This window comes from Suricata suricatta, chromosome 14 (genome assembly GCF_006229205.1).
Source record: "Suricata suricatta isolate VVHF042 chromosome 14, meerkat_22Aug2017_6uvM2_HiC, whole genome shotgun sequence".
In the NCBI taxonomy this organism is placed as follows: Eukaryota; Metazoa; Chordata; class Mammalia; order Carnivora; family Herpestidae; genus Suricata; species Suricata suricatta.
In genome coordinates this window covers 81748993-81772121 of record NC_043713.1, presented here as the reverse complement: position 1 = coordinate 81772121, position 23129 = coordinate 81748993, and the positions used below count along the sequence as shown (strand labels likewise).

At 40.5% G+C, this 23129-nt stretch overlaps 1 protein-coding gene across 1 annotated transcript; it reads right to left on the bottom strand.

Moving 5' to 3' along the window:
* Positions 1-1256: 1256 nt before the first annotated feature.
* ANAPC7 (anaphase promoting complex subunit 7) lies at positions 1257-21349 on the bottom strand. The gene is made up of 11 exons (XM_029922203.1): positions 21150-21349; positions 17535-17721; positions 15113-15232; positions 11904-12015; positions 11449-11602; positions 10555-10697; positions 8766-8883; positions 7843-8039; positions 5173-5397; positions 4348-4498; positions 1257-2710 (listed from the first exon to the last, which is right to left on the bottom strand). The coding sequence occupies exons 1-11, from the start codon at positions 21347-21349 to the stop codon at positions 2521-2523; spliced, it is 1797 nt and encodes a 598-aa protein (XP_029778063.1). The 3' UTR covers positions 1257-2520.
* Between the last annotated feature and the right edge of the window lie 1780 nt (positions 21350-23129).

The following is a 23129-nucleotide window of genomic DNA, read 5'->3' as shown; positions in this document are numbered from 1 at the left end:
CTGGCACATAGCAAGAGTTGAGTGTGAGAGCCCAAGCCAGAGGGCAGGGAGCACCCTTCCTTAGGACCCCATCTCCCCACTTAGCTGAGGGATCGCCAGGAGAAAAAGACAATGCTTCGGAGTGATCCCACCAGCCTCCAATTCCCGAGGGGAAGACTGGCAATGTGGCATTTACCCTGGTAATGGTAATGGGATACACAATGGGCACCATACTCAACTCCCTGTGGGCTTACCGAGTCCTCAGCCCAGAAGATATGGGAGCCCAGGCCACGAAACCTAACTGCTTGGCTCCTGACCTGCAGCTTTGGCAGTGGGGGAGCAGACTTTTAGAATGCAGCCTGATTCCACATCAGTGCTATGAACGAGCTGGCAGCACTTGGGGTGAAAGGGTAGGACCAGTTATAATTTCCCTCTCCTTATCGAGGTGTCAAACTCCAGACACCAGAATGTCTGTGGTGACTGTAAGCACTTGGGAGGCCGTCAGTTGTCAGGATGTTTCATCTCCTGGAAAGTGGCTCAGTGGGACAACCGGAGCGCTGGGTAGCTTGATTTTGTCCCCGCTTCCTGGAACTCCCTGCTCTCATAGGATTATTTTTTGTGAGACCAAGTGATAGCAACTATGACAGATGAGATCTTCAAGTCACACTCCTCCCGCTCTTTGATGTGAACCAAGGTTTTTCCCATATCAGGTGCTCTCAAAATGTAGCTTCAGTCGCCTCTTCTAACCTGGTTGTGACGCTGACACGATCAGGGTAGAACTGCTGAAGCTGCAGGTGGAGGGGTTGGAGGGCTCCAGCCCAGAGTGTTGGTGGGATGGAGGTGCTAGGGATGATCCAGGGGCTCCTAGCAGAGCTGAGGGCCAGGGCAGGAAAGGAGAGAGCAGTACGCTGGTGCTGACGGAAGGTGATGTGCAGGGCCTGGGCTCTGAGGCACATCCTGACCCCATGGGAACTGCAGGGGGAACAGTGACAAGCCTGACATGCAGAAATATGGAGGCTGGCTTTGGCCGGGCTTCTTTCCCCAGCCAGGGCAATGACAAAGAGGTTTCACCTCTTCTCCCAACGCACAGCCTGGTTAACAGCTGCTAAGAGGCAAGGCGAAGCCATGAAGCTACATCCAGAGCAGGCACCAAGGCCAGTAAGCAGCACCTTCTCAGGGCGGCATGCTCACCTGGAGCGACCCCAACTGCTGGCTGGCTCTTTAGAAACCACTTGATCAGCTGGTGCTGCCCAGGCTGTAAGTCTCATACCGAAAGATACTTGAACTTTTTTGCCCTTTTATTTATCAGATGTTCTCAGCTCCTAAACTACTGTACACTTCCATGGTTTTTACACTTTAAGACAGAACTTTCCATTTACGTCAAAATCACCACCTCTGACTAATTTTGTTTTAATGAGAATTTGGGGTTAGCTGTGCCATTCTCCCCACTTCACCTCCAAGTTAAGGATATAGTGAAAAGCACTGCATCTGAAGAAACAAGGGGAAGACAGCAGGCGAACTCTCCCAGCACCAAGCCCAAGGAAGGTGCCCTCTGATGACCCCATTACAGAATGCTGAAACCAAGCACCAATTTTAGTGCCCCTGACAGAACTGGGAAGAAGAACCAGTCTAAAATCAGGCCAAAGACTCGCTCCCAAGGGGATTTAACCAATCAAAAATGCAAATAGATGAATCAGTTCAATGTTACCCGAAGTTCCCGATTCTCCTGGCTCCCAACACTTTGGGAAGAAAGGAAGTGTATTTATGGCAAATAATTCTGGGGCTGAAATCAATGCAGTGTGAGAGACCAACAAAAGGAAGAATCTATAAAGGGCTTCCATTCTGATCAACCCAACACCATTACTGTACAAAAAACAGTTTTATTAGTTAATTACCTCAGGTGTATACCTCTGGTCATGCTCTAGGTCACACCTGTTTCTCAGATCCGGCCCAGGCTCATAGGCAAGTTACCAGATTAGCAAATAGGAAAACTGTTCTGCAAAATAGCAACTGTCAGCTTAAGGCATTACTAACATTGCAGAAGGAAGCAAGGTTACTAGGGAAGTTTGGACAGCTCAGGACGATGATTTCCGGGACAGAAAACCCTCTCAAAGGGCCAGCCCATGCTGCTGTCTGACATGGGAGAGGATACTTTTGCTTTGGGTGACAGATCACTCCTTTTAACTCACCCACAATGTCACAGACAAAACACTGTCTATTCCTCAACTTTCAGACTTAGAAATTAGTTATATAAAAAGCACTCTGTCCCAGAAGCCCTGGCACATCTGCAGGCCTCCCAGAGAGCTCACTCGATCCTCCCAGGCTGGAGCAGGGGAGGACAGAGATAGATGGAAGGTTGATCAGGCTCAGTTTTTAAAAATGAATTCACTACTAGAAATACGGAGCAAGGGGCAGAGACCCCTGCTACAATTACATGCGGAATCAATGTCCTCCCAGCGAGCGGGCTCCTCCGGGCTCCTTCAGTCCACGGAAGTGCTCAGAGCAAGGCGGGCCAGTGTGGCCACAGAGCTGCCGCCTGCCTCACTGCATGCCGAACCACTGCTCCTGGTCAGCCCACTGGGCCGCCTCACTGTCGCTGCCCTCCAGGTCCCCTTCTTCCCCACTCCCTTCCATGTCGTCCACATCCTCCTCCTGAGTGGCATCCGTGGGACTCTCCTCCTTCTCCATCTTCTGCATCCCCTCTAGAGACTTCTGGTCATTGGGGTCCAAACTAGGGGACAACAAAACAAAGGAGAGGCCTGAATCTCTGCCTTGCTTCTTGCTGGCTGATGCGTCATCTCCCTGGCACGGCAGTGAAATGACCACCCAGTCACAGAATAACTGCTAATGCCTGGCCTCTCCAAACAACTCTGGTTCCACAGGCGGGATCGAGGGAGTCCACCACTAGAAGTGAAAAAAGGCGTCTTGTCCTAATTTTTAGAAATCTCAATTTGAGTTTTTCTCCACGTATTTCTTAAACATTATTAGCCCAGCATTCTGCTAGAGGAAGATATTAGATAACACAAATGAAAAAGCAACAAACCACCATTAGCAGAACAATTCAAATGTAATTTCTTAACAGTATCAGATTTTTAAGCTACAAAGTTACAAAAAATAACTTATTTTTCTGTGAGTAAAGTTGTTTCATGTTCTTCTGACATTATTAACTACATCAGCATTTCATTGGTCAATCAAATCATCATGCTTACCATGAACAGATTTGTTAACTCCTACGTTAGACCCCAGGACCCAAAGGTACCCCTCCCCAGGCATTCAAGTTTAGCAGCTGAGTCATTACACATGCCCAAACCCCCAAAGTTCAGAGGCTCCAGAACATTTATTTACTTAACTTCTGAGCAATTCTTCCTCTTGCCTTTGTGATTACCACCAAGGCCAGTGGGTGTCCAATCTCTAGCAAATTCCACCTCTAATGAGTCCTGTTCCTACTTATCTAACTGTAGATTGATTTGTCACCTCTTCTCTGAAAACTTCTCTATAGCTCTAACCCACAACCAGGGCTCCCAGCCCTACGAGCTCCCACCATGCCTTCTAGAGATTGCTATGAAAGCACTTAACACGTGGCATTGATCAGTCTGCACGTCTGAGACCCAGAGCTCCCGGAATCGCAGCGTACCCAGTGGTTACTGAGATGCCAGGCACATGAGTGGTGCTCAACTGCTGAACAAGTAAATGGATGTGATCAGACTCAATTAAAGATAGGCCTTCACCAAACTTTATAGACACAGAGACAACCCTCAAAGAAATCACTTCTATGTTAAATAGTAAGAATACCACTATTTATTTAGTATTTACTATGTACCAGGCACAGCACTAAGAGCTTTACATGGAATAATAATTTAATCCTCATTTAATCACTTAATACCTAATAAGGTAGATATAGACAAGGAAATATGTTAGTAACTTGCCCAAGATAACAGGTGGTGAAGGTAGTATTCAAACCTCAGAGCTTAAGTTCTTAACTACTACAGTAGGTAGAAACATGAGAAAGTATTTACAATACTCTGATTTGAAAAAGCAGAATATAAAATATATAACTACATATACCCTATAAAAATATGTTTATGCATGGGCAAGGCTAGGAAGATGATCTACACAAATGAAAACAGATGATATAGTAGTGTGGGCTGGTTAGGAGTGAAACAGTTCTTTAATGTTGCTAATATATGCTATGAAATTATTATTATTTTTTTAGAAGTTATGAACTCACAACTCTTCTACCATTACTATCATTACTGTTTTCAACCATGGGCACAAAAGCGTGTGTGTGTTTCCAGAACTCCTGTTACATAGTTCCCTGCCTCCTCTACCCCTCATTGACCTTCCCCCCATGGGAGGCTAAGTGCCTACCTTAGTGCTATACTATATTGGTCCATTGCTTCCTGATACTCATTGACAGCTACAAGGAAATCTCCTAGGATCCGATGTAGGACACAGTCACTCTGATTAGCTAGTGCGTTCCTCAGCAAAGCAATTCCATCTTCATATTTCTGTTCTCTGCCTGAAAAGAAAAAGACCCTCATTTTCCTATTTAAACATTTTGAAAATATACTTCCATCTCAGATCATATACACAAAACTACAACAATTATCACAATCCAACAATCTATTTGTAGATGCCTTTAAGAGAACAGTGCTATGGCAGGAAATAAGAACAAGCTCATATGAATTCCTCTTGTATTAGGAAATGTACAGCCTGAGTTCTGATTTTTAAAAATATATTCTGAACCTAAGTTCAAATAAAAAGCCAAAATACATTTTATTTGCCAAACCAGCCTAAACCCAGGACTTTATCATAAATTAGGACCAAAAAAAAAAAAAAAAAACAAAGCTAAAAGGAAAAGTCCTAAGCAAATCCAAAACGTTCAAGCTAGCTAAAACCAGTTATACTCAGCCCAACTAGTTCAGGACAAACAAAACCAGATCAAAGTAAGCTGAAAAAGTACCAAGTATAGCTGGTTTGAGCCATTCAAAGAGTCAGTCACTGCCAATCCATGCTGGTTTAAGCCAGCTACATTTGGTTGTGCTAAATAAAAACTGATTCACATGGACTCAAACCTACTGTAAAAAGCACACACCTGCCTGGTCATCTGTAACCAGCTGGGACCAGGGAATCCAAATGAGTTCAGGTTTAATATAATTAACAACAAAGGGGAAGTAAATAAGATACACTTACTAAGTAGTTCTGCTTTTTTCACCACAGCCTTAATGTAATCCGGCCTTTGGGTCAGGGCTTTATCTAATAAAGTTTTGGCTTTCTCCTGTGTCACTGGGTCTTCAAGACAAACAGTGGCTAAAAGGGTAAGGGTCTGTGCATTTGCTCCTAGAGTTTTATAAACGTTGTTAGCCATTACCATTGCTTCACGAATACTGTTGGAAGCTAAATAACATTCAATGAGACCTGAAAAAATAAAACAGAAAACTCAACCACATTACAATTCCAAGCAATGGTCCTACTTTGACAGCCTTCTAAATTGTAAACCTTCAAGGTTTCAGACAAAGGACAGGCCAGGGGAAAACTCTGATGATGAGATCAGACTGGAGAGTATGCTGATGGAATAACAAGTGCTCCTTCCCAGAGCACTTGAGGGATGTGGAAAAAGGCTGAATGCAATGCAAAGGCACCTTTAGTTAGAGAAAGAAACACATAAGTAAACTGAAGCATAGGGCAACCCAGCTGAATGACAGAGGAACAAAAGTGACCCTAATCATTACCTGAAACAGATGATGCTGACAACAAAATCCAAAGTTCCACTGCCCCTTAATGAGCTCTTAATTTTCGGCTGTGTTCAGTCACCTTTAGTCCTAGGCTTATGTGAGAGAGCTCCTACAGTTCCAAGTGAATGTCCTATTCTACACAACTACTAGTTTGGTGTAGTTTTCTACCTATGAACCTACGGAGCAATCTAAAGAGAAAGGACAACTTGTCATGTGAAACATAAAAGTTATCTCAAAACACATTTGCTGAGTGTTTCCCTAACCTAGATGGAAAATACTTAATCAGATGGACCAAATACACCAACACTGGCAGCTCCTGCCTCTTATCATATACCCACAACAAGATGCCCTACGGGGACCTTTCAAGCAAGGTCAACTCTCAAGTCTTCTTGCCAAGAACTTGGGAGCAGAGGAAGTACTTTTTGACACAAAGCACTCATCAAAACAGAAAAACAGCTTAAACCCAAACCCACACATCCCTGGCAGATTTTCTCTGCATACTCCTCCACCCTAGCAACATTTATAATATTTGTGCACATTCTACCACACACTATGGTTACTTAACCAGAAATTACCTAACTCTTCAGGTCAATGCGTTGGATCCAAACATGGCTGTTTGCAACTTATTGAGTAGTTTTAGTTCCCTGCAAAAGCCCCCAATGGAACTTCAGAAGGAAATGGAAAGAACGCACTTCACTAATCCAGTGCCTCTGGCAATAAAGGAAGCTCGGCTGGAGGTTGCAAGAAGCACTGGAGAGCATAATCAGTCACCCTGATTCAATACTCCAAATGGTAGCATGAGTGCAGGGAGCTCACGAAGCCGGCCTACAGAAAGCCCTCCACCCTCAGTGACTCTAACCATCCCCTGTCCAAACTCTGTGGAGTTCATTATTCAACTGCATTCCTAGGCTCTTGCGAAACAGGCACGCAGCAGAAAGGAACCAGCGTGACAAAAGCAGCTGAGAGGCTCAGGAAGTTAGTTTCAGAATCAAAAATTTAAAACGAACCAAAAGCTTGGTTTACTGGGGATGCTTTAAGAACAAATCCACAATAGACACAGCTCTCTGAATATGTAAGCAGATTTATTCTTTACCCCAACTTCCAAATCTTCTTTCTCAAATCTGAAACTCATCTTCCTGTTAAGAGCAAGTCACTCCTAGGCTCCTGGGTTTATTTTTAAATTCTTATAAAAATATGCTTTCGGAGGAACTGCATCTTGTAAGATCTATTTTAACATCTGTGACTGAGTCACCAAATGTTGCTGAAGCTGGCACAGCTCCTTTGAACTCCTAGGGTCAGTTCACATGTACTTAAAATAGTACATAACAAAACAAAGTTTGACCCTGATCGTGCCCACTCAGGGTCACAATGAACAGACTAGTTCCCACAACCAACACTGTCATATGGATATGGAGTTACCCCATGAGTAATATTTCTGGCCCAAGGTGAGACAACTGTTCAAAAAGACACAACCAAGCGATCTAGCATAATGCCAGCACAGAGATTCACATTAAGGAGTGGGCCATGTTTGAGAAACAATCAGAAATAGGACAAAAAAAACCTACCCCAACTACACCCTCACCAAAAACCATGGGAAAAAAAAAAGAATGGGAAAATAAAAACTCTGAAGTTCCAGTGAAAGCCCTAAATGATTTTAAGTAAAAAAAAAATTTTTAATAGTTTATTTTTAAAACAGAGCATGAGTGGAAGAGGGGCAGAGAGAGAGGGAGACACAGAATCTGAAACAGGCTCCAGGCTCTGAGCTGTCAGCATAGAACCTGATGTGGGGCTCCAACCCACAAACTGCAAGATCATGACCTGAGCCGAAGTTGGATGCTTAACCGACTGAGCCCCCCAGGCGGCCCCTAAATGATTTTTAAAATGCCTAATGCAGTGATTCCCAAACTTATCTGCATGTCGGCATTACCTGAGATCTTCAAAATAAATACTGGTGCCTATGTCCCAACCACAATATTCTGATTTAGACTGTACTGGAGTGACCTGGCACCAGGATTTTAAAGTACCCCCAGAGGACTCTAACATACATAGTTTGGGAACTGCTGGCCTAACAAAACCTTCCATCCAAGTGCTGATGCCACACACTATTCATCTATAGTTTTCATCTTACCTTCATAACAATCTAAGCGACAAGGTGCAAGCCGTATAGCCTCCCGAAAATGGATTATTGCTTCTTGGACTCTGCCCATGTTTCTAAGTGCTGCTCCCTTAAGTAGCAAAGCTTGAACGCTATTACTATTCAGCTGAATGGCCTTGGCTCCTAAATAGAGAGCCCGAGAGTAACGTTTGCTATAAAAGCTATGACACCTGGAGGGAAAAAAAAAACCAAACATTACCTAAGAGAAAATGGTAGAGAAACTTCATCTAAACAGAAAGCCCACTACATGACCCTTATTACAAACCACTATAACTTTAACCTAAGGTACTGGGAAAGGGGGGACACAAAAAAAACCAATTCTCATTATTTCCATTCTATTTATTTACTTTTGAGACAGAGACAGAGAAAGCGAGAATATCTTAAGCAGGATTCACACTCAGTGTGGAGCCCGACACAGGGCTTGATCTCACCACTCTGAGATCATGACCCGGGCCTAACTCAAGAGTCAGACGCTCAACAAACTGAGCCACCCAGGCGCCCCTAAATATTTATTTTTAAGGAGAAATCTTGATATGGAAGGAAAAATTATAGAAAAGAACCTGATAGCTGCATATGTTATCAGGTGAGATATTTAGAGCACTGTAAAGCCACGGTAAATAAAAGCAGAAGCTCCTGGCCTGTTCACTGATGTCTTCTAGTGCTGAGCACAATGCACTGTCTCGGTTGACACCTACCCCATGAAAGTCCTCATTTTCCAAATGAGAAAAGAGATTCAGAGAGGTAACTAATATATCCAAAGTCAAAGGTGTTGATCTGAATCTAAGTCTGATCACCTCCTAAATCTGTGTTTTCAAAACCTATATTCTATTTGGGAGGCACCACAATTTCCTAAAGGATATACTGAAAACTGGAGAAAAGAGAATGCATAAACATACCCAGAGACTACCCAGGGTTCTGCGTGCTGATCAGAAATATTGAAAAGGCGGCAGCCAAGGTTCTCCACATCCTCTAGCCGCCCTTCTCTTGCCAGAAGGTAGCCATATACATCCATTCCTAGAAAGGAAGAGGCTTTTTTAAAAAGCAACTCCTTTATTAAAGGAGCAGCAGCCTTCATCAGAGCCCACAGCTCCAGCTGGGTCTAAGCCCTTTCTACCATCAAAAGCCCCTCCCAGCAGCATCCCCAGTTTCCTACAAAATCATTATTAAAAAGACAAAACACATCCAAAAAGTTTAAAAAGCAAAGGAGTAGAGGGACACCTGGGTGGCTCAGTTGGTTACATGTCTAACTCTTGATTCCAGCTCAAGTCATGATCTCACAGTTTCTGAGTTTGAGCCCCACATCAGACTCCGTGCTGACAGTGCAGAGCCTGCTTGGAATTCTCTCTCCCTCTCTCTCTCTCTGCTCTTCCCCCACCCCACCCCACCCCCAGCTCACTTGCAATCAATCAATCAATCAGCAAGCAAGCAAAGGAGTAAAAGAACTATACCTCACAATTTGAAAGCCGATTATTTTCAGGTACTGTTCATCTCTACAACCTGTGGCATGATATATTAACTACCCAAATTCATATCCAGAAAAGGCCCAAAAAGGCATAAAGTAAGTTCTTTTCTCCAAGAGGCCTATGCATAGTCAAGAGTATACACTTAATATGCCAGTTGGTCTCAAAAAAAGTTAGCCTATTCCAGAAAAAGCATTTGGAGTCCAGTTGATTTGAGATCACCCCGCTCCCTGCTTATTCTCACTCATTCTATAAAAGGGGCCCCATGCTTGCTGTCACCCGTCTCCTACCACCATCCCCCTCATCCCTTGTTATCCCTTCAGCCTCCCAGGAAAATGCCTCTCCTGACAAGATCACTGCAGCACTCCTGCAGACCCCCAAACTCAGGCCTGAGGTTTCAACTCCAAGCTGCCAACTACTGCCAGACTAGTATTTCTAACACACCATTATCATCATGGGCACAGGCAGCTCAGAGGAGAGAAATAAGTACTGGGCAGGAGGGAGACTGCAGGCAAATGAATTCATCTTTCTGGATCTGTTTCCTCACCTCCCTGCTCTGTTGTTTTCATGGGTTAAGAGTCTACAGGACTATTTTCACAAGGCCATTATTTTTCTGATGGCCTCTTTTGGGACTTTACAAGCAGACTTCAGCCTATCTATCAGACATTATTTCCCACTTCCCATCACTTGCTGCCAGTCACTGGACACCCATCCTTTGGAAGTCCCTATGGCTCACTTCTTCAGCTATAATCTTTCACATCAATGATTTTTCGTTGTTCATTCCTAGTCACTTCCTTTAATCACCTTATGCCTTTCTTAATGTCTGTTCACTTACTCCCTTTTAACTACAGTAAGGACACAGTGAAGATACATTCCCCTAAAAGGACAGTATGGTTTTGGGGATGTCATCCAAATTCCCAGTCAGGCACAACATAAATTTATAAATCATAAGGAAGGGATATCACCCCTCCCAAAAGAAAAAGAGCCAAATAATGATCTGTCTGGAGACGACACTTGAATTCAAGGAAAAACAACTGTTCGAAATGGAATTACCCAAGTGTTAGAGAAATGTCTCAGGACCTTAAAAAAGGTAAAAGGCTGCTGTAATAAGTTCCACAAATATTTATATGAAAAATGGTATCAGAAGATCATACTATATTTTCTCCCTTTCTTTTCTGATCCTCCCCTCTACAGCCACTTTCACCCTGCCTCAAGAATTACTTACCTTTTATCAGATAAGGATCCAACATCTGTGCTTGTTCAAACTTGAGGACAGAGTTTTTATTGTCTCCAGCTCTGAAGTACAGATCTGCTAAGCTTCCCAGCAGGTCCACGTTATCTCGCAATAAGGACTTTTTCTCTAGTGAACTTCAAAATATTAAACATTGACCCTTAACATCTATTACGATTCCTCTTAGTTGCTGAATATGGGTGACAGGCATATAAGTACTATTTTCTTTTGCATTATGTATGACATTTTTTATAATAAAAACTTTTAAAACAAACCATATACACTAGATTTTCTCATTCTGAGCTTATAATTTAAAGAACATTATATTGGATAAGAGAGCCAATTCAGAATGAGCAGAAATCTGTCTCATTACCTAGAAAGAACTTTTTGGTTGCAGGTTTTCAGAGGGCAACATGGTGTTAAATATAATGTCATTCACAAGTGACTGCTACTTACTAGTCAAGCAAATGACTTCGGATAACACAAGACCCAGTCTCTTGTCCTTGGACTTACTTAACTAGAAAGAAAATCCCACTCCTAAAGATACAACCCAGGTCAGATGTTGGCATTCTATGCTTGTGGGGTGTCCAAAAGCATGTCCCTCCAGGTTTAAGCAAGACACCCTAAGGCAGTCTGCTTTGCAAGGGTTGCTACTTTTGCAAATACAGAACTGAACTTGGTCAAAGTTTACATTTAACAAGTCCTCACAGCAGAGATTCTTACCCTTAGGACCATTAAGTATGTTAAGAGACTAAGAAAGCCTGAGGACAACAGGCTACAACACCTAGAGATAAGCATCTCCTATTTCTATTTTGCTAATTTAGTTGCATCAGATCTCCACACAAGTAAAGGACCTCAAGAAAACGGAATTGACTTTGTGGCTCTCACCAGATGGTATTGATTGCTCTCGAGTTGTCACCAGTGTGCACAAAAGCATATGCTTTGATCCACACAGAGAGCCAATCCAAGTTAGGCACAGTCTGGATCACATTCATTGTCATCGATGCCACCTCTGCGCCTTTTACAGAAAGAGACAGCAAACCTAATCCAACAGAAAACAGGAGAAGGTAAGGCATAGCACTCCTCTTCTGCAATGCAAGAAGCAATAGGCTACACTTTCCATGGACTACAAGGTACCTTTTCCCCTATTCTAAGCAAGACACAGATGGCAAAACAACCATAATTTAATATTTCTTGATGTGTGAAAAATACATGACAACAGTAATCTACTAGATCAGTCTCTATAAGTTAGGCATTGGCAAATTTTAGTGGATAGCCAAGACTGAGAAATACCATCTCAGAGAGTAAATACTCCATAGAAATAAGCTGAGAATGATCTGTACCTAGAATGGCATCGAGGGCTAATGGGCACTGCCTCAGTACTTCCTTATAGCTAGTGACTGAAGGGCGCTCTTGACCAGCCTTCTTGTAGAGATTTGCCAGCATCATGTTTATCTGTAATAAACAAAAACACAAGACAGTAAGATAAGCATATATTGCAAAGAAAATATCTCACCACCAATTAAATCCTTAAACAAAGACCAATCCCATTCTTTAAACCAAAGAGGAAATTACTACCTTTGCCTTTCCTATGTCCTCCCATTTCTAAGAGGAAAGTCAAATTCCTCTCACTTACCTAAAGAAAAGGTCCAGTATTATCTAGACCAAAGATACTGCCTCTGGAAATGGGAGTAATATTTATTTGAGAAATGTTACAGAAATCTAATTACCTTGATTCTTTCTTGATCTTTAGAAGATGAACTACCTCAGAAGTGCTCAAGTTTACATACTTTAAATGCAATTAATATCAAGGCATAAGAAAGAGAGGAATTCTTAACATAGTTTGTTAAGAAAGACCAGATGAATTTTCCCCAAAAAGGAAATGACAGATTCAGAGTTACATACTTGGCTTCTGAAAATTATTCTACCAGCTAGACTCTAGCCCTTCTAATGCTTAAAGCTTGGACCTATAGGCACTATCTGATTCATCAAAGTAATGCTACAGAAGTCAAACTCTGACTTCTAGAGGGGACATTAACCCAGAGGTTAGCAACATCACTTAAATCCAGTAAATGCATTTTTAGCACAATTCAAATATGGAACTCAGTAAAGTTCTATTAAAATAACCCTAAAAACGCAACAAGGAAAATCTGAGAAAACCTAAAAGTTCCAAAGAATGTAGAAGTTATAGGGAAAAGTAAATGATCTTCTTAATAGTACAGGGAGAAAAAGAGAACATTCCAATTTGAAATTAATAGATCTTAAACACAGCAATTTTTGCCAGATCATTAACCTAAGGAAGCAGTCAACATGAAGACACAAAAGAAAAAAAGCTAATCCCCAATCTCTTCGGTTATTTGTAGCCTGGTACGTCAGATATTTACTCAAAAGAGTGGCTCTGAAGATGAAGAACATCTGTTCCAATTATATTAATCCATACGGATGATTCAAACAATGAAATAATGAAATACTAAAACAAAACTTTATTTGGCCTCAGCTTTTCCATTTTAGGCTATGTTGAAAATGCAAAAGAAAATACTTAAAGGAAAACTCCAGTATTGGTGTCAATACTTGAAAATAAAAGGTTAAATTTAAGATCCTTTCTTGACTGCTTGTTATTAACAAACTATGATCGACAGACCATCTGTCTCAACAAATATGAAAATTCCCTTTAAATTGTCACTTTGAAAGAATGAGTTTTAAGTACTACCTATGAGAAAGTCCATTCTTTTTAAAGCAGATCTTTACTTGAGAACAAACATCACAAAGCCACATAATACCGGTTATAAACACAGCAGTCATCATTTTCTAAAAACTGAGTGAGAAATTCTATGTTGATATGTTTACTTTTAAAAGTTGAAGATTTACCAAGACATAATAATCTCACACTGGAATTTTCCTTTAAAATGTGAAGAAATGTGTGGTGGTGTTTACCATACATTAACAGACGTTCATTTAGACGTATTTTGACTCACTTCCTTGTCCTTTACACAGACTGAGAAGCCAGTTAACTCCCTAACGGACAAGAAAGAAAAACTGTAAATATTATAGGTTTATGTTTGAGGCATACATCTTTGTTTGTTCCTGGCTACAACAGCTCTACAGAATGAAGGATATGTCCTCCTAACAAATGTGGATTCCTTTAGGCCCTCTTAAAATGATGGCTTTAAATACCAAAGTGTTGGATATCACAAAGCTGAGCTTATTTGCCATTACTCATTTTCAAAAAATGTCCCCACCCTCAAGTCATTAAGGAGACAATTATGGTACATTTCCAATAAGATAAGGAACAGGTATCATTCAAAGTTTATAATCAAAATGGCATCTTCCAAAAGAAAGACACTCCTCACATAGGCAAAAAAATTATACTTGGGGTAAGACTTTCATAGGGTATCAGAAAATAGTTTAGCTTATAGTACTCAAGCTTATTATGAGACAGGTTATTCTAAAGCATCTTCCAAATATTTTTAATAGCAGCCACTACCATAAAATAAACTGGGGTAATAGCTCAGTTTTTAAAAACTCAGAAAATAGTAAATCCTCAATGAGGAGATACTTAAACATGTTCTCATCAAGTTTGATTGGTTACTTTTAAAACTCAGCAACACTCAGCAGAAAAAACACTAAATATACCACTGCTTAGATTCCTCTTTTTTAAGGGCAGGAGGAAGTACACAGGCATCTTATATTAAAAAAAAAAAAAAATTCCTTATCGTTAAGCACAAGTTGCACAGAACAGTTCTTCAATAAAGTGAGGAAGGCAGGTGACATGAGAATACATGGTAGAATATTAACCACTGATGTGAATTCAATACTAAGAGCAAAGATTCTCATTGTTCCTCTAAACAGGACTTCAGAAAAACCCTGTAATCAAAGATGCCCAATATAAACTCCTTACAGAATAGTGCTTTAAAAAGTATTATTTCATATATTAACTTATTTTTCCAAAAGTTAGCAGAGAAAAGTACTGTTAATCTCATTTTATAAATAAAAAGAAAAGTTCAAATTGCTAACTTGCCCAAGTTCATACTACATAGTTCACAGCTTGTATGCCCTAAACTCAGACAAGATCTTTTGATTTCAGTTGAAGGTGTTCTACTGATAGGTTACCAAATCAAACACAAATATATATCTCACATACAAACAAATACATAAAGATTTTGTAGTCCTGGATCTTGAAACCAAAAGGATTAATAAACTCATTCATATTATCAAATGGGGACACCTACAGAATGCAAAACGAGATTCTTAAAAAAGTAGTTGCCACCTGGAAGCATTTGGAGATTATTATTTCCAATGGTAAGAAATACCAAAGAATGAGCACTTGTAGTATTCGCCAGCTATCATTTTCATCAGCTGAATTCTCAGGGTTTCATAAGAAAGTAATTCTTCTATCTCTCTGAACCTCATCTACTCCAATTTCAGGGGAACAAAGTGAGTCAAGAGTAAAATGTTCAGATGGACTCCCTAATGCATGGAGAAAACATGGAAGAAATGGTTTGGAAGGACCAGATAGGAGAAGAATATATAACAAATTGCTAATTCAACCTACTTTGGGAGTTCTCTGTCTTGAAGGGATCCCATCAAGGATAGCAATGGCATCCTTATCTTGTTTTAGCATTGTATAACATTCAGCCATTTTGTATTTCACTTCAATTTCAGATGGAAGACACTAAGAGACAATGAAAACATTTCTTCAAAATATTCCTTAAGCAGTAACATAGTTCTTTAAAATGGTAAACAAAGAGTTTCCATATGACCCAGCAATTCTGCCCCTACACACGCAGCCAAGAGAACCAAAAAACCGTTTGCACAAAAACCTGCACACAAATGTTCATACAAATATTACTGATAGACAAAAAGTGGAAATAACCAAATGTCCATCAACCAATGAATAATTATGGCATAACCACACAATGGAATATTATTCAGCAATAAAAAGGAAAAAACAAAGAACTGATTCATACTATACACGGATCAAATCTGAAAACATTATGCTCAAAGAAACCAGACACAAAAGGTCACATATTGTAGGATTCTATTCATATGAAATGTCCAGAACAGGTAAATCTAGAAACAGAAAAAGATTAGTGATTCCCAGAGGCTGACAAGATAAAAGGCATGTGAATTTTCTAGGGTGATGAAAACGTTCTGGAATCAAAGTGATGATAGTTGCACAATTTAGTGAATATACTAAAACCCACTTAATTGTTAATTCCTGTAACATAAAATATATCTTAATTTTTGAAAAATTAAAGATTCCATAATTAAAGATTAATTATGGAAAACAAATTTGATGGTTACCAGAGGGGAGGGGCTGAGGGGATGGGTTAAATAGGTGATGGGGATTAAGGAGTTTATTAGTTGTGATGAGCATAGGGTGATGTATGGAAGTGTTAAATTACTACATTGTATATCTGAAACTAATACAATACTGTATGTTAACTAACTAGAATTAAAACAAAAACTTTAAAAAATTAAAATGTGAGGTAAAGAAAAATTCCTAAGATTAAATGTATGTAATTAATATGAATGGTTTAGCATGGTGCTTGGCATACTGAATGCTCAAAAAGTTAGCTACTTCTATAAACAACCCTATGTAGATTAGATACATGACTTCCATTCAGGATCAGAAAACAGACAAAATCCATGGTGGTTGGCTCAGTCACTGGAGTGTGCAACTCTTCATTTCAGGACTGAGAATTTAGCCCCACACTGGGTGTAGACAAAATAAATAAAGAAAAGAAAAATAAAATAGAGTAAATCCTGGCAATCAGCTCTTTAATAACAAAAGTCAAAAGGTTTTATATAAAGAGAAAAAAACAAGGTGAAAATAGAGGCTTTAAAAAAAGAGCAACTATATTAATTTGTCTTTTTTCAAAATGTGAAAATATACAAAGCAGAAAAAGCATGACTTATAAGTTCATTCCCAGTTCAGCCTACTGACATTCCTTTTCAATGTAAGTTGCATGTATAATTTAAACTTAAAGACAGGATCAAATTGCAAAGTAAAAATTCCCCTCTCCCTAAAGCTTTCCACCGTTAAATTTCTTTCCTTCTACACACAAAATCCTTCATGTATAATACATATATTTTACATTTTTATACATATACGCACATGATATATATCAGATACACATATATCTGACACATATCCATACTTTCTTATATTAACATCAATTTTTAGCATATATTAGGCATACACCAGAATATATTTATATATCTATAATCTATCCCCTTTAAGCAAAGAGACTTGAACAGACTTCTAAAAATCTTATTTTCCTTACTATTATATGTAGTTCTTTCCAAAGCAGCACCTGCACCTCTACCTCATTTTTCATATCAGTAACAGTTCTGTCATATCATCTCATATGGCTATGCTCTAATTTAACTAGACTCCACTGATGAACACTTTTGCTTCCAGTTTCCTACCATTACAAAACAAACCTGCAATAAGCGGCCTTAGTCATACGCCCTGTAAACCTTCTGTGAGTCTACTATTAGGGTTAATTTTTAGTAATTGGATGTCTCCATCAAACCAGAGGACTGTGTCAAACTACAATTTTCCCCTTCATTTACTTATCAGGCAACCGAAACTGGCAGGAATTCTTAGTATTTCCCATAAATTTCCCTAGGTACTCACAATCCTAATAATTGAGTTACATTTTAAAAGTTGTACTTTAATTGAAATTATAAAAACAATGGATTTTGAGTTCTGTTTGTATAAAAGGGAGGAACAATGCAGAACCTCGGTGAACGCATATAACTCACATTTAACTCCATTTTTAGATTCATCCAGAGTGAATTTAGCCCTCTTCCATCTTATTTTTCATCTTGGTTTCTCTGGTCAGCTCTCCTTTAAGATATTTTTTTATTTTTCCATCCTCTACATATAGTCTACTTTCTTATAAATTCTTTCAGTCTCTCACTCTCAGAAAAGAAAAGAAAAAAATCACACTTCCATCTCCATTTACCTGACTTTGTGGAGTAGATGCAGAATTACCAGTTGAAGGCCTCACTTTTGAAGTTTTACTTAGGGCTTTCTTCTGCTGCAAAGCCATGGTATACTTACTCACAGCATTTCGATACTCTTTATCATGAAAGAGAGAATCTGCATGATACACCAAGAGCTGGTACTTCTGGGATGGGGAGAATAACTCACTAGAAAACAAAAAAAATACCCCCTACATGGGTTATTTTGAAATGTTAAACAGATCACCCTCTTTAGCGTCCACATAAGCCTAGCATAAAGCCTTGTATAATGAGTTTACAAAAAACTCAATGCACCATAAATGCTAATTCCTAAAATGAGAGGCATGTGAGTTATACTCTAAGCTAATATGGTCAGCACATCCAGGAAATTGCTTTAAATTGCTCTATTTTAATGTTTTTCTCTTTTATTTACTAAAAAAGTAATGACACCTGTAAATCAAATTCAGTAATACACAAATATATGAAGAGAAATGTTATACATTTTTCCTCCCCTTCCTTAGCCCAACCCTCTTAAATTAACAATCTGATATATGGCCATACTTTCTTATATGAATATCAATTTTCAGCATAATATATAGACAAAGGACAAATACAGACAAAGGAAAAAAAAACTACCAAGAAGGGTTGAACAACCTGGAAAAGAGAAACCTCACCACTTTGAAACCTTTTTAGGAAACGTGGTGAACAAAAAGAGGTTTCAAAGGAACTGAAAACTCTTTAAATACTGAAGACAGGAATACTAAAATCCTAAAGTATGGAAATAGAACAGAATAAGCCAATGGGATAGAGTGGGCTAGAAAGAGGATAGCCTTATTTGATGAAGTTGTGTTTTTTTTTAATTTAAAATACTAAAGTAAATTTATACTAACACTAGAAGAATTTTTATCTCCTTGAGTCACAGGGATTCAAGGACAGTGTAAAAGAACCATGTTTCAGAACTTTTTCACTAATGTTGAACATTGCTCATAAGCATAATAATTGCCTAGAAGCTGGCCACCATTCTTAATGAGAAACGTATATATTTTTAATCTCCAATTCCACCACCCCACCACTACTGACAAGAGGAATTTACATTTTTCTCTGACAAGTAAAAGCCATTTAAAATGTGTAAACAGTTAATTTGTCAAAAAATGAAGGATACTCAAGAATAGGTACCAAAGATTAGCAGCTGCCAGGGGCTGAAGACAGCGGGATCAGAGGTGATTAGTAATAGATACAGGGTTTCTTTTGAGGATAACGAATATGTTCGGAATAGACAGCGGTGATGATTGTACAACTCTGTGAATAGACTTTAAAACCACAGAAATGGGGACCCTTGGGTGGCTTAGGCAGTTCAGCATCGACTTTTGATTTTTTTTGACTCAGGTCATGATCCCAAGGTGGTGAGATAGAACCCTGCATTGGGCCCTGCGCGGACAGTATGGAGCCTGCTTGGGATTCTCTTTCTCTCTTTGCCTCTCCTCCACTCGTGCTTTCTCTCTCAAAAATAAACTTAAAAAACAACACAGAAACATATTCTTTAAAAGGATGAATCTAATGGTATGTCAAATTTACCTTAATTTTTTTTAGTCTTAAAAAAAGGACAGGTATGCTAAACACTGGCTATAAAATTACAAAGGAAATTCAAGAACTAAAAGGTGTAGTAAGATGGTTAAGATCTCTTCCGACTCTGAGAATCTTTGTATTTACTGAGAAACAAGACTTGATGGAAAATACTGCTACACTCAGAGAAAGCATTCAGATATTTACATATTGTAACACATATGCCTACTTATGCCCATAAATTAGCTCTGGAATGATACATGAGAAACTGTTAATGGTTGTTGCCTGTTGAGAATGGAAATGGTGGGGTGAGATCTTGTGGTGAGAACTATTAAGATCTGTATTCTAAGCACTCTTAACACCTAAGGAGGTCAGTGCAGTGTTTCGGTGCAGTGAGCACGAACATGTTTATTGAATGTGCTAAGGACGTATGTACCATCTCAGGGAGGTAAAACTGCCCAAATGCACACATGTAGTGAGAAGCCATGACGTCTAGACTTTGGTCGTTCTGATTCTGAAGTCTTCAGTCTGACCCACCACAGTCTACTTGTCAGGGGCATAAGTGAATTTTCTACTCAGGCTGGACCCATGGCATTTGGCCTGCTCTAGAAGCTGTATAGGTCGGAAAGGAAAAGCCCATTAAGTGCCTGTCATGCAGCTGCTCTTGATTTTACTTCCATGAGTCTGCTTCTGGCCCTCGCTCCATGAGACCGGTCATTTCACCACCACCCATTAGTGTTGACAGTGAGGAGCCCTGGTCTCTTTCAGCCTTCTGTGTTTATTCTGGAGCCTTGCAGTTGGTTTTTGAGTGATTGGTCAAGGCACACTTTCCTCGGTGGGAATTTACGCACCAGTTAGTCATTACTCTTGGTTTCTGCAGATGTTACAGGATAATTAGAAGCAGTTTAATCCACTGACTAAGCTTAGCCCAGGTTTCTGTAAATTAGGTTATCCGCATACCTCTTCCGTACTGTTTGAATTTTTTTCTGTGTATACTGCCAATTCAATAAGAAATTTAATAATAAATGATAAAGATCAGAATTTAAACTGACCTCCTGACGCTAGGAAACACCTTCTGATCTTTATCAATTAAAAAAAAAAAAAGAGTGGCGCAGAATATAAAACCCGACAAAGGGAAAGGGATGGAATTGTGAGGGTAGGGATAAGTCGGATGGTTACAGAAGCTGTTCTCTAGGAGGGATGTCGGAGCTGGAACCTGACGGCGGGCACAGTTCTGAGGTGAGGACTGCAAGCCGAGCAGCAAATGCAAAGTCCTGAGTTGAGAACTGAGCGTGGTGTGTCCAAGTGACCGAAAGAAGAGCCCGCGAGGCTGAAGTACAGTGAGCAGAGGACAGGAGCGGAGGTCGGGGAGGAAAATGTTTGGCCTCGGAGGTCACGGAAGGAATATCAAGCACAATGGTGGAATTTAAGCAGGGGGGCAACGCGCACTCCAGGCTGGAAACAGCCCTGTGCTGCATCCGTCCTACGACTCGAGAAACGGCGGCGCTGAAAACAGGAAAGGGGCACCACTCCCATTTGCAGGGGCTGTGGAGGCCGGAAAGTGGACCCTTCTGACACACTGGGGGGTGGGGGGCTCAATCTCAGATGGGGGACGAAGGTATAAGACTGGGCCTTTCTGAGCGGCGGCGGGCGAGAAAACGTTCCTCGAGAAAAGGCCGGGAAGAGAGGAGTCAGCCCAGAGAAGTGACAGTCGCTCTGCTGGGCGACAGGTGCCTCAGAAAACCCGCCGCTCCCAACTTTCGGGAAACCCTAGCCAGGCTCGCCCTCAGAGCCTCCGCCTTCCATTTCTCGAAGCCGCCGCTCGCCACATTTCCCTCAGGGAGCTCATCCCAGCGCCTGGCAAGGCGCAGAGACCGACTGCACTCAACTTGCGTTCGCAGATCGGCTCCGCCTGACGACGCCTTCGCTGACCCCGAAGCCCCAGCTGAGGCCTGCGGTCGCTCTTCCCGCCAGTCCCCAGGCCCCCTCAGCCCCCGCTCCCAAGCCGGAGCCACTTTCTCCTCAGCCCCAGGCCGCTCCCCGCCTCAACTCACGGGTTGTTATTACTCATTGTAAGTAACAAGCTGCTGAGGAGCCGCACGTTAGAGTGCAGCCCCGCGGCCGCCATGTCTCGCACGTGGTCTATCACATTCATCCTGCCCGGCAAGGCCGCTGGCAGCGGCGGTAGCGGCGCGAAAAGCCGGTAGAAGCTCCTTAGGGAAGACTCCAAAATGGCGGCTTCGCCGGGGTCCATCGGGTCCACAAGCGGCACCGCCCCCAGGAAAATAGGCAACTATTGAAGTGCCTGAGCAAAAAAAAAAAAAAAAAAAAAAGAAAATACAAAAACTCCGTTCTTTCCCCCCAAGCATCCTACGAAGTGGAACAATTTGGTTTTGGGGTTGTTCTTGTTTATTTTGTTTTGTTTTTAGCAAAAGTTATGTCATAGTTTTAAGCGGCAAACTTTATTGAGGACTTACAATGGGCCGGGGACAAAAGGTACTTCAGTATGAATACATGCTCAATTGAAATAAGATGGCTCGGAGAGAAATGTGTGTCTCAAAAATTAATACTAACGTATGGATTTATCATAAATAAGTCAATACAGGTGAGTTAGGGGAGAATCTCCTACAGCTGGAGTTAAATATTTTAATCAGGCGATAGGGGCAGTCCTAACTGCTTTTACAATCAGGCCTGCGCACTAGGCGGAAGGCACCACGCCCCCTTCCTTCAGGTATTGTGTGTACCTGCAGAAGTCAGGCTTCACCCTTTGGAGAACTTCCTTGAGTGCAAAAGGGTATATTTTTACCCTTTGAAATGACTAGCTAGCTCAGAGTGAATAAGGACCAGGTTGAGTTTTAGCCATCTTAATATCTGTGTAGTGGTAACTGCTTGTTGTTAACTTGCATTTCCCTGGTAACACATGATGTTGAGCATCGCATTTGTCGATTGTAGGTCCTATTTCGTGGGATATCTGTTAGCCCATTTTTTATTTGGGTTGTTCATGTTCTTTTTCCTTTTTTAAAAAAAGTTTTTATTTAGGTAATCTCTGACCCCACGGGGGGGCTCAAACTCAAGACCCCTCCAGATCAAGAGTCACATGCTTTTGGAACTGAGCCAGCCAGGACCTACCCCACCCCCTCCAGGTTGTTCATTTTCTTATTGTTGAGTTTTAAGGGTTCTTTATATCTTGGCTAACAGTCCTTTATCAGGACTGTAAAATATTTTATAAATATTTTCTCCCAGCCTGTGATTTGTTTTCTCAGTCTCTTGACCACCTGTTGTTAGGAAACAATTACTTTCAGCAAAATCCTGAAATTAAATTACTAATAATGGCCAGAAAATAGTGCAAATATTATCTTAAAACTTTACATGTCATCTAAATAATGATGCTAGCTTGTGGTCTGTTGAAAAAAATAATAAATCACAGAGCTAGAACAAATAATTTTAAAATTTGTATGGAACCGGACCTCGAATAGCCAAAGTAATATTGAAAAAGAAAACCAAAGCTGGAGGCATCACAATTCCAGACTTCAAGTTGTATCACAAAGGTGTAATCATCAAGATAGTATGGTACTGGCACAAAAACAGACACATAGATCAATGGAACAGAATAAAGAACCCAGAAATGGACCCACAAACATATGGCCAACTAATCTTTGATAAAGCAGCAAAGACTATCCAAAGGAATAAAGACAGTCTCTTCAGCAAATGGTGTTGGGAAACTGGACCACTTTCTTAAACCATACACAAAAATAAATTCAAAATGGATGAAAGACCTAAACCTAAGACAGAAAGCCATCAAAATCCTACAGGTGAAAACAGGCAACAACCTCTTTGACCTCCGCTGCAGCAGCTTCTTATTTGACATGTCTCCACCAGCAAAGGAAACAAAATAAAAAATGAACTATTGGAACCTCATCAAGATAAAAAGCTTCCACATAGGGAAGGAAACAAAACTAAAAAGCAGTTGACAGAATGGGAAAAGATATTTGCAAATGATATATCAGATAAAGCATTAGTACCCAAACTCTATA

Excerpts from the sequence above, each read along its gene's own strand:
- ANAPC7 (XM_029922203.1), bottom strand. The coding sequence starts at position 21,349 with ATGGACCCCGGCGAAGCCGCCATTTTGGAGTCTTCCCTAAGGAGCTTC. Across the intron at positions 8,040-8,765 it reads GAACCCTGGGTAGTCTCTGG|GTGTCATAGCTTTTATAGCA; the intron begins GTATGTTTATGC and ends TTTTCCCTCCAG. Across the intron at positions 4,499-5,172 it reads GAAAAAAGCAGAACTACTTA|GCAGAGAACAGAAATATGAA; the intron begins GTAAGTGTATCT and ends TTTTCTTTTCAG.